This window comes from Camelina sativa, chromosome 6 (genome assembly GCF_000633955.1).
Source record: "Camelina sativa cultivar DH55 chromosome 6, Cs, whole genome shotgun sequence".
NCBI classification, from domain to species: Eukaryota; Viridiplantae; Streptophyta; class Magnoliopsida; order Brassicales; family Brassicaceae; genus Camelina; species Camelina sativa.
Window position 1 is genome coordinate 18,451,607 of NC_025690.1, and position 14,663 is coordinate 18,466,269.

Genomic DNA, 14,663 nt, shown 5'->3' on the forward strand with positions numbered 1-14,663 from the left:
AATCCTCCTATTGGGCTAGGGGATGAGTCCAATAATATAGTTGGGCCTCTAAGAAGCCCATAGTGAAAAGAAAAATGGAAAGTTGGATTATACAGAAGCGACGTAGTAGATAATAATAAGATAAAGCTAGTTCTTCTATAGTTCTAATCTTTTAGAAGGGTAATGAAAGAAAGACGTCATAGAGTAGTGATTCGGGAAGTCGTCCCAAGCCTTAGTGGTATTCTCGGGTAAAAATTTGAAACTAAGGAGAAACTAGGAAGGTCAGTATCTATGTCAGATGAAAGAGGCGTATGTAGTCTTGGTGGATGATTCACGAGATACTGAGGTCATAGTTCAAAATATCAGTTTTAGTCATCGATGACTACACAGTTGATCGGAGGAAGAAAAGATATGTGTGGGGTTTCACCGAGATGGTGCTTGACAAAGACTCGTCAAACTGACCAGAGATGGTGAAGCGATGAGCTTAGTCGGTGTCGCGTCGAAGCTGTATGATGGGTCTGTTCCAAAACTTGGTTAAGCTGACAAATTTTCATTGGGGATTACAGACTACAATAGTAACTAAGCATGGTTTGGTTTCTGATCTCGAAAGAGTATTGGATAAAGACGTCACATATAGAGAGTATGTTTGTGAATCGTGATTGACTGATTGCTCACAAAAAGGAGGAGTTGCGCACAAGAGCTTATGAAATCAAAAGTATTGACTATTTCGGTTGTCAAAGTTGAGATTTTTCCTTACAGATTAGGCTTCATCATGACGGAGATTTCAGCAGAGATGACGTTCAAAATTGCATCAAACTCTTAAGAAAGTAGGTTCTATTATCATGAAAGAAGCTTCAAGGCAGAGACAATGAGATGGGTCACATAAAAGAAGCTTTCAAAAATCAGGGGAGATCTAAGAATAGAAGGAAAAGAAGATTAACTTGTGTTTTTTGTTGCGAAGATCTCAGTTGGTTTATTTTTGAGGAAGAATCAATAGTGATTCAAGTGGAAAGCTTAGAGTGCTCTCTTTGTCCAGGTTGGCTAAAGAATTCAGTTGAAGAGGAAAACTGTTTCACCGAGATTATGATGGCTTATGTTTAAGCACGGATCAGAAGATGAATATTCTTTAAAGTTTTATCATGAAAGCAAGAATTTGAAGATTCCAAGAGGGCTCATGAGATGGTTGAAATGATTTAGTTAGTGAAATGGAAGTTTATTGATGTCTGTGTCGTGAAAAAGAAAGTTAAGCTTCATGAGAAGAAAATTAACAGATTTGTTCTTATTCTTGTTCAGAGCAAAGAGAGTTTAGTTCTTGATGCAGCTAAAAATGGTTCATGCCATGAGAAAGACATATGAATCTCAAAGATGAACCTATAGGATATGGTTCTTAAGGATATCTTTGATATTTGTGAAGAAACCGAATAATGATGAAAAGAAAGAACATTTCAGGTTTCAAAAACAGTTTTTATCTCGGGTTGCTACTTTCTGAGATCAGTTTCCTTGGCTTCAGACCTCGTATTCTAGATTTGAAAGATGTTTTAGAAACTTTAAAGCAAGTTCTTTCCAAGGATATAAAGATCACCTTCTGCTTCCTTGTGGTTCGATGGTAAATCGCTCTCAAAGTTGGATGCTCGCTGGTCTGTTTTGTTTCGGAGCTGTCCTACGGTTTTGATCATAACTCGCTAATCGTAAAACCAAATCGTGATTTGCTTCTTCATGTGGCTTCATATGTCTAGTGTGGATGTGTTCACTTAATGTCATAATTTTATGGAGTGGTTTTAGTACAAGTTGATCGAGTCCTTTTAAGCTCAAAGAATAAGATCTACCAAACGATATTTGATTCTTTTGGTCAGGGGCTGATTAAAGGTCTGAAGCATATATGTTTTAAGTTGCGTGCAAGTGATTCAACAACTTTAGACAAAAAAAAAGGGATGATGGGGTTGCAGATCCTAATGTGTTTGTGTATCTTGAGACATAAAGTGGTTGTGAGAAGGACTTATTTATATTGTTTATGGTCCTGGTTAAAATTGATATGCAGTTGTCAAAAGTTAATTGATAAAAGGTTTCAAGTAAGATAAACAGAAGAGCGAAGGTGGAGTTATGGTGTTAAAGAATCGGGAAGCCAATTCTGGTGCGTGAATCATCTAAGAGAGAAAGAGTAAAGTCATTGTCAAAGAGAATTATTTTGGTCTCATGAAGAGTGAACCCCCTTTAACTCAACTCTCTCTTTGAGAATTAGGTTAATTGTTGGAGCTTCCCTTTCTCATTAGCATAAGACGGTTCTTATATAGAACCTTACAAACCGACCTATCTCTCCTATTAAAAGTAAATTATATAAAACCTTAAATCTAATTAAAAAGGAATAATATCATAATTCTAATAACATATCAAAACCTAATAATCATATCATTACTCCCCTCTTCCACTTGAAGCTTGTCTCAAGCTTCAGTTCATGGCATGTCCTCCTCTTCAATTGATTCGTCATCTTGATTAGCCCCATCATTGACTACCGTGATTTGAAAAAGAACTGGTTTGCAAACATGCCCTCGGGTGAAAAATTCATCACAGTTGAAGCAGAGAAATTTTGTTCGTCGCTCTACCATTTCTGTGGTGGTCAATTTCTTCAAAAACAGTTGTTGAGGAGCTGGTTTCTCTTCTGTTTGTTGGGAAAACTGAGCTTTCCTGTCTTTTCCACTTTGGTTCCCACCATTTGCTGTCAACGCTGACCTAGTTAGCGGAATTGAATATCTAGCTGTTGGAGCAAAGTGACCTCCAAATGTCCGAGTACGTTTATCACCTTCAATCTTGTATTCATTATCCTGTGCATACTCCATAGATTCAAAGATCGTTTCAGGTCGGAGATACTTGACTTCTTTTCGCAAGCTATCGGTTAGCCCCACACAAAACTGCCAAAGTTGTTGATCTCCTGTTAAGCGAGTTTGTCGTCCCAAACACTCCTCAAACTGATCACAATATTCATCCACTGTTCCCGTGTGTCTTAAGTTACACAATTCCCCTATTGGATTCACACCATCTGCTCTTCCGAATATGCTCTTGCAAATTTTTTTAAACTCAACCCAACTAAGCCGATTTGTTATTAAACGGCGCAAATTGTGATGCCAATGGTATGCATGGCCTGTGAGAACAAAAGTGGCTTGTCGGACCTTAGCATCGTCATTAAAAATTTGTTGGTCATCAAAGTAATCTTCACACCTTTGTAGCCACTCCTTGGCGTTAGTGGTACCATCATAAGGAGGGAATTCCATCCTAGATGGGGCAACAGTATATCCCGACGACCCAGATTTATCCCCCAAGACCTTATATTTCTCTTCCTCTCCTCTAGTCTCCCTTTTTCCTGTCACAAGATCATCTTCTGGATAAAAATCATCAACCTCCACTCCGATGGAGCGAACAGACCAATCTCCTCCTCCATCTGCTCGCCGATGTCCTTGTTCCCTTCCCATGGTTCATACAGCCCATGGTCCTCTTGAGTTTGTGTTTCCCTGCCCAATGTTACGGTCTTGAGTCCCCACTCTTTTTGAAGCAGATCCAAATCCCTCCAACCGGTTCTTATTGGATTCCGCAGCAAATCTTTCTCCAGATGAAGCCCTCTGCAGTTGTTCTTTTCCCTTCTCGTCGGCCAAGTTAGCTTGTTTTTTTTGAAGTGCTTCCATTGAGGAGAGAGTTTGTTCACGGAACTCCTCCTGGGTTGCCATAGTTTGAGCAATTGCTGCTTGCTGAACCGTAACAGTCTGTTGAAGAGATCCCAACGCAGCTCCCATGGGTTCTAGTCGCTCATCCATACTTCTCACCTTCGTTGTCAAGTCACTGATTGCCTTCACGAGTTGCGAGAGTTGCGCTGCTATTGACTCCGTCTCTCCCATGGTTTCGGTTAGCTCCGATACCAAGTTGTTATGAGCTGCAGCCTTTGCCTTCTTTCTAGTAATAGGTGCCGTTTTGAAGCTAAGAGAATGAAAACGACTTAGCTAAAACCCCCTTTAACCCAACTCTCTCTTTGAGAATTAGGTTAATTGTTGGAGCTTCCCCTTCTCATTAGCATAAGAGGGTTCTTATATAGAACCTTACAAACTGACCTATCTCTCCTATTAAAAGTAAATTATATAAAACCTTAAATCTAATTAAAAAGGAATAATACCATAATTCTAATAACATATCAAAACCTAATACTCATATCAGAATGAGAAGGTTTTTTAAGTAGTACGAAAGTTTTCTTGTAACTGGTTGTGAGTGGCTAAAAGAAAACTTTGTTCAGACTTCTAATGAGACAAACTAGTACTTTGTGACATTCCTTGTTTGGTGTGGAGTCATGGTGATAAGTGTACGAAGGAAATCCAAGATCATGGTTTAATAGCTTGATGGAGTGCTCTACTGAAAATAAAGAATTCCAAGGTTGTGTTATTCCAGACAGAATGATTTTATGAATCATGGTTTGCTTAAAGAAGGTGTTTGTGATAGTAACAAGCCTTCTGACGAAGGCTGTATAAGGAGATAAATAGAGACCACTGAGGAAGAGATAGCTGCATCCATGGGGGAGAAGAAAGGGAAGAGGAGATATGAACTGCATCATCAATGTCAAACTATATAATTATCAGATTAGGGAAGAAAGGAGAAAACGTTTTCGAGATGTCTGATTCAAGGCAGCATTTGGTGGATGAAACCTAATCTAATCATGTTGAAACTTGGTGAAATAGTTTGGTTATGTTGTCTTGAGTTTCAACGGTGGGATTGAGATATTGATGGTTGATTTGTGTTTTATTTGAGCTTCTTAAACCTGATCGAGGCACAGTTCATCTGAAGTTTCAGATTTGATCAGTTCCGGTGGAAACATCAAACAGACGACCAAATGAATTCGGAATGGGATGAAATTTGGCAGAGATACTCTAGACATGTTTAACTAGATTCTGGTACAAGAGAACTGGTTTTGGAGTCCGGGAACACAGTTGGATGATGATATTTCAGAACAGCTGATTCGAAGTCTTACGCAACAATGATTTCTTATAACATGAAGGGCGAAAAGCATAGATGTTGAAACATGTTATGGGAGCATGCTGGAATCTATGAAAAATGCTGAAAAGACACAAAGAGATTTGCAAAAGAAGAAATATATGAAGATATCAAAGCTGAGAGAAGTTTCAAGGATATGCAAATTTCAACGTTTATTCATTCAGGTTGTTAATGTAGAAGTTTCATTGGATCAGTCTATGTGAGATGGCTACAAGAAACACTAGCAAAACTCAGTGCACAGAAAAGTCCAGTAGTTTATATTGGTTGTTATATCTTTTGATAGTGGAGTATGCCCCATCAGGGGGAGATAAGAGTTATTGGTTTGGATATGAGAGGTTACAATCAGATCACAAATATCATTAAAACAGAGAATAGTTGGGGAGCTGCAAAGATTGGGTGTGAGAAAAATCAATCAATAAACGGAACTCCAATGTTTATGCTTAGAAGATGAGTGTATTAAATGCATGATTAGCAGCGGGTTTAATTCAAGTGCTATGCAATGCTGAGGTAGTCCAGATGGGGCCAATATCATTGATGTTTCGAGAGATGACAACATAAGTTTAAACAAGATGCACACAAGATGCATATTGTCGCCACATCAACAAGATAAAGAGATCTTTTGATGGTTTTGTTGAAGATCTATAGTAGTCGGAAAAGACAATTAGTGGTAGTCTTCTTTTATTGTGATTCTAGGAAAGAGTGGTTGGTGTCATATAGCAATTGTAGGTTGCATCCTTTTCTACTGAATGAATTTTGGACTAGGTTCCGAGAATGTAGATTATCTGAACCCCATTAACAAAGCTTGTGTATTATTTACTTTATGCTCGTACATACTCAGAGTCGATCATGCATGTAATTAGACTTAGCCACAAATGCGTTTTCAAACTATATTTATTTTATGAGCTGGTAATTGTTATGATCCTATATATGCATTATGCAACTTATGTTGTCATAACTATATTAACAATAACATAAGTGATACGATTGTGACGCACATATCATTGACAAGTAAGTCCAAGTAAATAATTGGTGGATTTTTTTTTTCCAACAAAGAATTGGTGGATGTAGTTCTAACATTTACTTGTACAATTTATTTTTTTAACGGTTTTTCAGTCTCTTTATTCTTCTATTCATACATTGGTATAATGTTTTTAATATGAACATTCTAGTCTTGTGTAACCAAAAAATCCATGACAACATAAGTTGCATAATGCATATATAGGATCATAACAATTACCAGCTCATAAAATAAATATAGTTAATCATAAAAAGAAAGGGAAAATATAGTTTTTTTTTGTCAACAGGAAAAAAATAACTAAAATATAGTTAATCATAACTATCTTAACAATTACCAGCTCATAAGTTGAATAAATTAACTATATTTTCATTACAAATTGAGACTACAGTGAACTTACTTGTGAAGGATACCAAAAAAAAGAAAGGGAAATAAAAATTACTCTACACGTTTTCGTACATTACTTTTACTAATTTTTGATAAAAGTTTCCATATATTAATTGCTCCCAAGAAAGTATTACCAATTATATGACGGTAGCTAGAATGATTGTTAGTGAACGACCATTCTTTCAAAATGTGCCCAAAATCGTAAAAATAGCCAAAATGGATTTATGCCTGGCATGCAATAGCATTGTAACAAAAAAAATCGCGTTCCTAAGAAATTACAACAAATAATACGTTCCAATAATAGTAACTCATGATCAGTCCATTTATTCCATCACCGACCATGAGAAAAATTTAAGTACAAAATTACCCAAAAGAGGAATAACTTATAATATGATATTACGTAGAAGAAGAAGTTATTCCTCTTACGTAGAAGAAGTGAGAAATTAAAGATATGATATTACGTAGAGTTACAACAAGTCACATACAAAAGAAAAAAGAAAGAATCTTCAGAAATCAGAATGAATAACGAGATCTGCATCTCAGGACTTATGAAATATGCTCGGGAACTTTTGCAGAAGAAGAGATACCATGGTATTGATTTAGTCATTTATGTTGTTCATAACTCTTGATTAGTATTGTTGGGTTACCTATTTATGTACCTTCTTATGATTTGTGTTCAGATGTCGTACTAGTAAAAACAGATCATATAGTTACCGAAATATTTGTAGCTATAATGTTTTTTTTGTAGCCAAATTAATTTTGTTACTGATTTGTGACAAAAATAGTTAGTAATTATTTGGTCGTAGCAAAATTTTCCGTCGTAGATAATTGTCGCAAACTGCTATAATTTAGATACCAATGAAATAGTAGCAAATTGCTACGAGATGTCACAGTTTACTGTAGGTATTTGTTACGAAAGGTGTCTGAATTATATGTAACAATTAGCTTCAAGAACCCACAAAATGCCCGTCATTCATTTGTGACAGTTAGCTTAACTAGTTATAAAATGGTTACGAATTACTACGCTATAATTGTGAGATAAATGAGATATTTATTAATATTAATTCAGTTATTTGCAAATATTATGAGATAAATGAGATATTTATTAATATTAAAACTGGTAATTTACAAAAAAAAAAAAAAGTAAAAGTTAACAAAAATAATTATATACATAAAAAATTACACATCCAATTGGACTTATTGTCTTGAATTGTTTTGTGGTTTCATAGAGCCCATTAGGCTTTTTGGTTACAAAAAAAACATCTACAGCTTCTTCTTCTTCTTCCATTGAAACTTCTTCCTCGAAACATCTTCTTTAATATCCTTAAGAACACGGGTCTTAATTTTTAGCAATTTCTGCGTGAATGATAAAATAAAACATAAATCAATTAAAAGTGGAGATATCAGGATATTAACACACACAAAGACACAACAATGATACATATAGTAAAGTTAGAACTAAGCATAACGACTTTGAACAACTAATATCGAACTCCAAGGACCCATAATTTGTTATTTTTGTGTGTGTCTGTGTTCAATGTTAAAGAGAGAGAGAGAGTACGAAAGATGATAAACCCAGACCAGAATCACCGATAAGCAAAAAAGCTTTGAACAGATAGCCACTGCAACAAAAGAGACAAACATCAATCAATTTTAGTGAAGCTCCTAAACTCATAAGCAATCATCTTTTGCCATGTTTCACTCTGATGTCAAGAATTAAATACAGGAAAAAATCTTACATATGCTTCGAATCTCAAATCAACATTAATTAGGTTAAAAACCCAATACGAAAATTCGACAAAGTTAAATGAGTCATATTTTAAATCCAACCAACCGAAAGATCTAAATTGAGCAGAAGCTAGAACGAATGAAGAAGACAACAAAAAACGAGGAGAAGACATACCCTAGGATGAATCGAGGTCAACGAAGCCGGAGAGTGAGAAAGACGGATACAAGGTGAACATCCGCCGAGCAAAGAGTGTGAAGCCGATGGTAAAGATCCCATTCGAACGGAGAGAAACTGGAGGGCGAGAAGTACAAGTGAAAGCAGCCATGGCTATGAGAGAGGGAAGGAAGCCAAAGATCTCGTAGAGACGTGTGTAAATCTCGAGGTAAAAAAGAAGTAAACGTGTCCGTTGATTTTTACTTTTATCAACGGTGGATATCAAATGAGGTGTGATCCTCACCTTAAAGAACTAGCCAATCAGAAACAAGTCTGTTTATTTGTATTTTAATAGTTTTCCTTATATTATTTTTTCTAATTACTAGATTAATTTTTAATTCGTGATAAATTGATAAACTAGAGTCAATTTTTATGCATGGTGTAATGGCTGCTGGATTGTTTTCTGTTAGTATAAATATCAATATACTAATGCCTTTTTTGTTCTTCAGTTGATATGCATATTGTCGGATATATTATTAGGACATTCTGTGTTTTGTACTCCTAGTAGATCTTCAGTTGATAGCTTTAATAACGTCTATGTTGTTTTGTTCTTATGTCATCGTCTCCACTACTTTCCTTTGTTCTTAATGTCTATATAATTTTGCTTTCTTCTTATGTCATCGTCTCCACTACTCTATGTTGCAAACACTAATATACCTCACACCCACAATTACCCACAACACATTGACACAATATGTCCGCTACAGTTATCTACACTATTATTCTCTGTCGTTAAATTGCTACAAGTGCTTGTATATATTTTTTGCTACGAATAATTCGTCGCAACTTGACATTTTCGTAACTACGCCATAGCTACAAATAATTATGTCCCGAAATCTGTAGTAAGTTTACTACAAATTTGCCACAAAATTATTTATCTAATATTTTGTCTTTTTCTGTAACTTTTTGTGGCTATTTTTAGCTATTACTTATTTCGTAGCAATATTCCGTAACTATATGATCTGTTTTTACTAGTGTCGTGTTTGCAATGACGAAAGCTACGTCTCTTTGGAAGCAGGTAGAAGAAGCCAAAAGATTGACCTTTGAGGCCATCGACGGTCTCTTAGCCGTTGATGTAAAGCAGTCGTCTATGAGCTTGGTTTACCCGGTGCTGGAAATCATCTTACTAGCAAGAGGAACTAACGTGCAAGATAAGACGCACATGTCTACTGACGAACTCACCAAAAAAGCCATTGACGATCTACACAATGGTCACTTATATGGTACCCCATCGATCATTTTCGTTTTGACATATGTTAAAAATCTTATGAATAACCTTAATTTGGTATCCATCTCTCTATATTCTCATGTTGTCATCAGTTATCATTTGGTGTTTTTTTTTTTCTTTCTTTTTTCCTTTTCCATTTTCTATCACATTAACATTTGGTGTTTATGTACGTAGCCATACCCAATAAGTTTACGTGTGATGTTGTTTGTAGATTCGATCGAAGCCTTACTCACCTCATACAAGTGTTTTGGCCGTCTTCGGCCCGACCAGAGGGAGATGGTATCGGACCTGGTGCTTAGAGTCATCGAGAAAGATAAGGAGATGGTATATTCCAAACTATTAAATGAAGCGATGTACGGGGGAATCATCAGGCTAGTCTGCGGCGGGGCGAAAGAGTGTAGCTGCTGTTCGAAGGATGATAACTAACTATTTAATAATAAATAATACTTCTAATTATTTTACCAATTAATACTTTATAATTATGCAATAATGTTGCCTTACGTTTGAAATAAATAAATTTCGAAATTATATATACCTCAAAAATAAATGCAAAAGTGTTCTCAGAAACTTGAGAAAACACGGTTCCAGCTTTTGACGTAAGCAAAATAAAAAGTAATCTTATTCAAACTTAAGTCATGTTTACACAGCAAACAAACACAATTTTGTTATAGTCTTATAGAAAAAAAAGATCTTTGAATTTGTTTGGCTCACGTTATCATTCATTATCCACTGAAAATTAAGGTTTTATCAAACAAACTGAAATATATATTGTTCACTTTAATTTTAAACATGGGTCACAGTAGATATATACTATAGTTACCCGCCAGGATTCGAAGAGCATGCACCGAAACGACAATAAGCTTTTAACTTGTATGGTTTTAAAAAATTAAAAAAACAATACGGCTCACTAATTTATTAATGATTAATTTTAATTTTAATTTTAATTTTAGCTCCAGTAAAATTTTGGACTAGTTGGAAGTTATTAGTGTATTTATGTGTAAAGTTCTCCCAACTCCAATCCTCGTCACTTGTGAGTATTATCTATGATGGCGGAATGATATAAGACAATTGAGTTGAGGAGGTTAAAGCAAGCTTTACCAAATTATACGTCTCCTTACACAGAATTTCGAAACAAAAAGAAAATTATGGTAATAATCAAATTAGTCGCTGACTTTAAATAACTGTAGTGACGTGGAAATTTAAACAATCACTTGGGTCACCACATCCTTAGAATGATGATGGATTGATGGTGGCAAGTGGTAACAATTAACAACAATACAAGACATAGCTTACCGATAAACGCACTTTAGTTTAATTACTTGTATGATCTTGGGAGTTCATGCTTACTATAAAAAAAAGACTGAAATCTACTGTTTGTTATTGTTAAAGTACCTAAAATCTTCGAAATTCTAGGGTCTACCCGAAACACTCATAACATTTGAGGACCACTTTTTAAAATCACATTTTTACTAGAAAAAAAAACAAAAAAAGTGTTGGAATAGTAATCTCCTTAAACTGAAATGGTAAAATTTACAAAAAAAAAAATAAGTGACAAAACTCCTTTCTCTTTTTTTTGGACCACATAGTTGGGTTATAGACCCATTTAGATACTGACTTTTCTCTTCTTCTACATCAATCACAAACTCGATGCTGCAGGAAAAAAAAAAAAACAAGCAGAAAACTGAATCAAAGAGTTAGCCCAATAGTTCAAAACATGACTCTGGGATTTACACGTTTGAAAGTAAATATATAAACAAAAAGAGCCTACCTTTAGAAGTAACTAGGGAAATCCATCATCCCATACTCAAGAGCTGCATACACAAAGAAATTTTCACTTACTATTCATACATATACTCTTAATGATTATTAGTTTCAAACATGTAATCCAAAGAGAATTTCATCAAAAATAACAGGTGCAGGTGTTAGACTAACAAGTCCAGAACTATGAACCAAACGAAAAATAAAAGAATTATGCCAAGCCAAGTTGCAGGCAAGGATTTGAGACTACATCTCAATGGCTGTAAGTCTCTTTGACCTATCTATCATGTGTCATACTCATACTATATAGTTTGTTCTCAGAGATTCATTATCTCAAGCATTGTCCCTCTAAATCAAACCTGATTCTCCAACATATCATGAATTGTCTTTTCAAACATCGATACCATTATTTCCTAACTTTCGAAGCAATTAGTATGTAAATCTTCTCAATCACCAAAATCTCAGCAATGTATATGAAGGGAAACAGTTCTTGGCCGTCACACTTAAAAATAGAAAAGCAATAGAGGAAATCATCATCGTACCAATATATAAAAGCACTCGTGCTTAAGCTAATAGCAGCCAAAAAAAAACAGAAGCAGATTCAAATTTTTAATCTCATGGAACAGCTTCCCAACTATTGCTCATGTCAGTCATTGTGAGAATGTTTCCAGTGTCAAGGTACAATTAACAATGCTACAAATTAAAGAGTGATGTAACCAGGACCTCCTTACTCATTATAGATACCAATACTTGCTACTAAATTACTTTTTCCCCCGTTCAGATTCATCATCTATGTGCGAAATCAATTTGTTTTCATACTTCATTGGCACAGAGAATCACAAGCAAAGTAAACTCCTTTTCCACTCTTATGCTATATAGTTAAATGTAAAATCAAATACAGAGCTAAGACAATGAAGCAGGAAATATAATTGCGATATACGGTGAGAGAGAGAGAGAGAGAGAGAGAGAGAAAGGTTTCAGGTCTCACCGGCGGAGGCAGAAGAAGTCGGTCCTTTAGAGCCAGAGGTACGCCGGAGCTTGTGAAGACGAACCTGCATCTCAGTGAAGAGCTGCATCCTATGGCATTCCAATTCCTTAGCGAATCTCATCCTCTGCTTCTCGAGTTCCACCATTTCCTTCCTCTTCCTCTCCTCGACTCTCTCGTATATCTGTCCAAGCCTCTCAATTGCCTCGGCAACTTCCTTGTAGCCTTGCTTCCTCTCAATTTCCCTCTCCCGCTTCTTGTTGCTTCCGCTGCGACCACCGCTCGATCTAGACCTTGAACAGTCATCCTCAGACGCCGGACACGCCGCCGCCGCCGCGGCTGCAGCGAATGCGTTAAGATTTCCGCGAAATCCGAGTAAATCGTCGCCGACGTGAGGTATAATCGCCGGAGAAGTCGCCGGACGTCTTGGGATCGCCGATCGTGGAGCGACGGGAACCGGAATAATCGCCATCGGAAGTGATAGCCTCAGGTTGGGGTTGTGGTTATCAGTTGAATCAGGAGTACTAGACGTCGGGAAGCTTTCCCGGAGAAGGTCATCGAGAGCGGAGAAGAAAGGCCAAGGGCTGACGTAGGAGCCGGGATTAGAATCCGAAACCCTAGCCTTCTCGACTTTGTACTTCTTCTTCAAAGTATCGATCCGGTTTTTACACTGAACGTCGGTGCGATACGGCTGCGATTTGGCGGCGGAAACGTTTCGGCCGGAGTTGAAGTGGCGGTCGTTAACGGCGTTAGCGACCTCTTGCCAGTGTTTCTGACGGAGATTACCACGGCTAAGCTCGACGAAGCGATTACCCCAGGCTTGGATGAGCGTGAAGGTCGCTTCCTCGCTCCAGCAATCTTCACGAGAAAGCGTCGACGGCGAAGGACGAGAAGATCCCGGCGAAAAGGAATCGTGAACGGAGTCCATCATACGGTGGACGACGGTGAGCTAGATCGGAGAAGATGAACGGTGAGGATGAGATAAACGGAAGGTGGACGTGGACGGTGACGGTGACGGAAACGGAATTGAGGAGGAACGAAGTGTATTTTAAAAACAAAACAAAACTAACCAGCGTTAAGCGTTGTGTGCATGTATGTATCTATTAATCCGTGAACTAAACGAGCCAGCTCCAGTTAATTTATATATACTGTATATCGTAATTTTGGTTTTTTTTTACTCGAGAGCTAAGGCTTTTTTTTTTTTTTTTTTTTNAGTCGCCGGACGTCTTGGGATCGCCGATCGTGGAGCGACCGGAACCGGAATAATCGCCATCGGAAGTGACAGCCTCAGGTTGGGGTTGTTATCAGTTGAATCAGGAGTACTAGACGTCGGGAAGCTTTCCCGGAGAAGGTCATCGAGAGCGGAGAAGAAAGGCCAAGGGCTGACGTAGGAGCCGCCGGGATTAGAATCCGAAACCCTAGCCTTCTCGACTTTGTACTTCTTCTTCAAAGTATCGATCCGGTTTTTACACTGAACGTCGGTGCGATACGGCTGCGATTTGGCGGCGGAAACGTTTCGGCCGGAGTTGAAGTGGCGGTCGTTAACGGCGTTAGCGACCTCTTGCCAGTGTTTCTGACGGAGATTACCACGGCTAAGCTCGACGAAGCGATTACCCCAGGCTTGGATGAGCGTGAAGGTCGCTTCCTCGCTCCAGCAATCTTCACGAGAAAGCGTCGACGGCGAAGGACGAGAAGATCCCGGCGAAAAGGAATCGTGAACGGAGTCCATCATACGGTGGACGACGGTGAGCTAGATCGGAGAAGACGAACGGTGAGNTATTTCATTTTAATATTTCCTGGAAAAAACATGTGAAATTTCATAGTCGAGTAATAGGAGGTATGTGTGGTAATTCTAATAAAATTTCATAATGTTTTATACTTATAAATGTATTTCTTCAACACGTTTATTTGATGATTTATTAGGTTAGTCAATTTTGCGTTGATTTTTTTTTTGACATGAAAATTTTCGCAATATAAGATTCGTTGGTAATATCTCTATAATATGTATTGTTTTGGCTGAGATTTTCCATTTTTATCTAAATTAATTAGAATATATGGGGTTTGTAAGTTGTAACGTAAGAAATGAATTGATATCGACCCTAAATAGTATGCAACTGAATAAATTATAGCATGGTGAAATTTTCTGAAACAGTAAGGAAAACCAAGGTGAAATTAACACAAGTTAGATGTTTGATCTATTTTATTGTAGTTTCCCTACAATGGGACGCTAGTATTGTAAAGTAGAATTCGAGTAGACTGATAAATTTTTTTATAAGTTATTGATACATTACTAAAAACCGGATTGGTAACACACTTTTAAAACTTTAAATATGTTTAAAGTCTT

General features: G+C 37.0%; 2 protein-coding genes and 1 long non-coding RNA gene across 4 annotated transcripts; all 3 read right to left on the bottom strand.

Moving 5' to 3' along the window:
* LOC104792146 lies at positions 7,539 to 8,516 on the bottom strand. Of its 2 annotated transcripts, XR_002038504.1 has the most exons (3): positions 8,310 to 8,516; positions 7,988 to 8,028; positions 7,539 to 7,762 (listed from the first exon to the last, which is right to left on the bottom strand). It is a non-coding gene; the product is annotated as an uncharacterized LOC104792146 (long non-coding RNA). The 2 variants fall into 2 exon arrangements; XR_769023.2 differs by having other exon boundaries at positions 7,539 to 8,028.
* On the bottom strand, positions 11,068 to 13,425 carry LOC104792147 (trihelix transcription factor ASIL2-like). The gene is made up of 3 exons (XM_010518209.2): positions 12,323 to 13,425; positions 11,345 to 11,387; positions 11,068 to 11,226 (listed from the first exon to the last, which is right to left on the bottom strand). The coding sequence occupies exons 1-2, from the start codon at positions 13,248 to 13,250 to the stop codon at positions 11,347 to 11,349; spliced, it is 969 nt and encodes a 322-aa protein (XP_010516511.1). The 5' UTR covers positions 13,251 to 13,425; the 3' UTR covers positions 11,068 to 11,226; positions 11,345 to 11,346.
* LOC109133359 (trihelix transcription factor ASIL2-like) lies at positions 13,423 to 14,089 on the bottom strand. The gene is made up of 2 exons (XM_019246394.1): positions 13,539 to 14,089; positions 13,423 to 13,434 (listed from the first exon to the last, which is right to left on the bottom strand). Exons 1-2 carry the CDS (start codon positions 14,049 to 14,051, stop codon positions 13,423 to 13,425), a joined length of 525 nt encoding a protein of 174 aa, XP_019101939.1. The 5' UTR covers positions 14,052 to 14,089.

Bases quoted from the DNA above. Each gene is read 5' to 3' on its own strand.
- LOC104792147 (XM_010518209.2), bottom strand. From the start codon at position 13,250: ATGATGGACTCCGTTCACGATTCCTTTTCGCCGGGATCTTCTCGTCCT. The intron at 11,388-12,322 runs GTGAGACCTGAA...TTGTGTATGCAG, and splicing joins GACTTCTTCTGCCTCCGCCG to CTCTTGAGTATGGGATGATG.
- LOC109133359 (XM_019246394.1), bottom strand. From the start codon at position 14,051: ATGATGGACTCCGTTCACGATTCCTTTTCGCCGGGATCTTCTCGTCCT.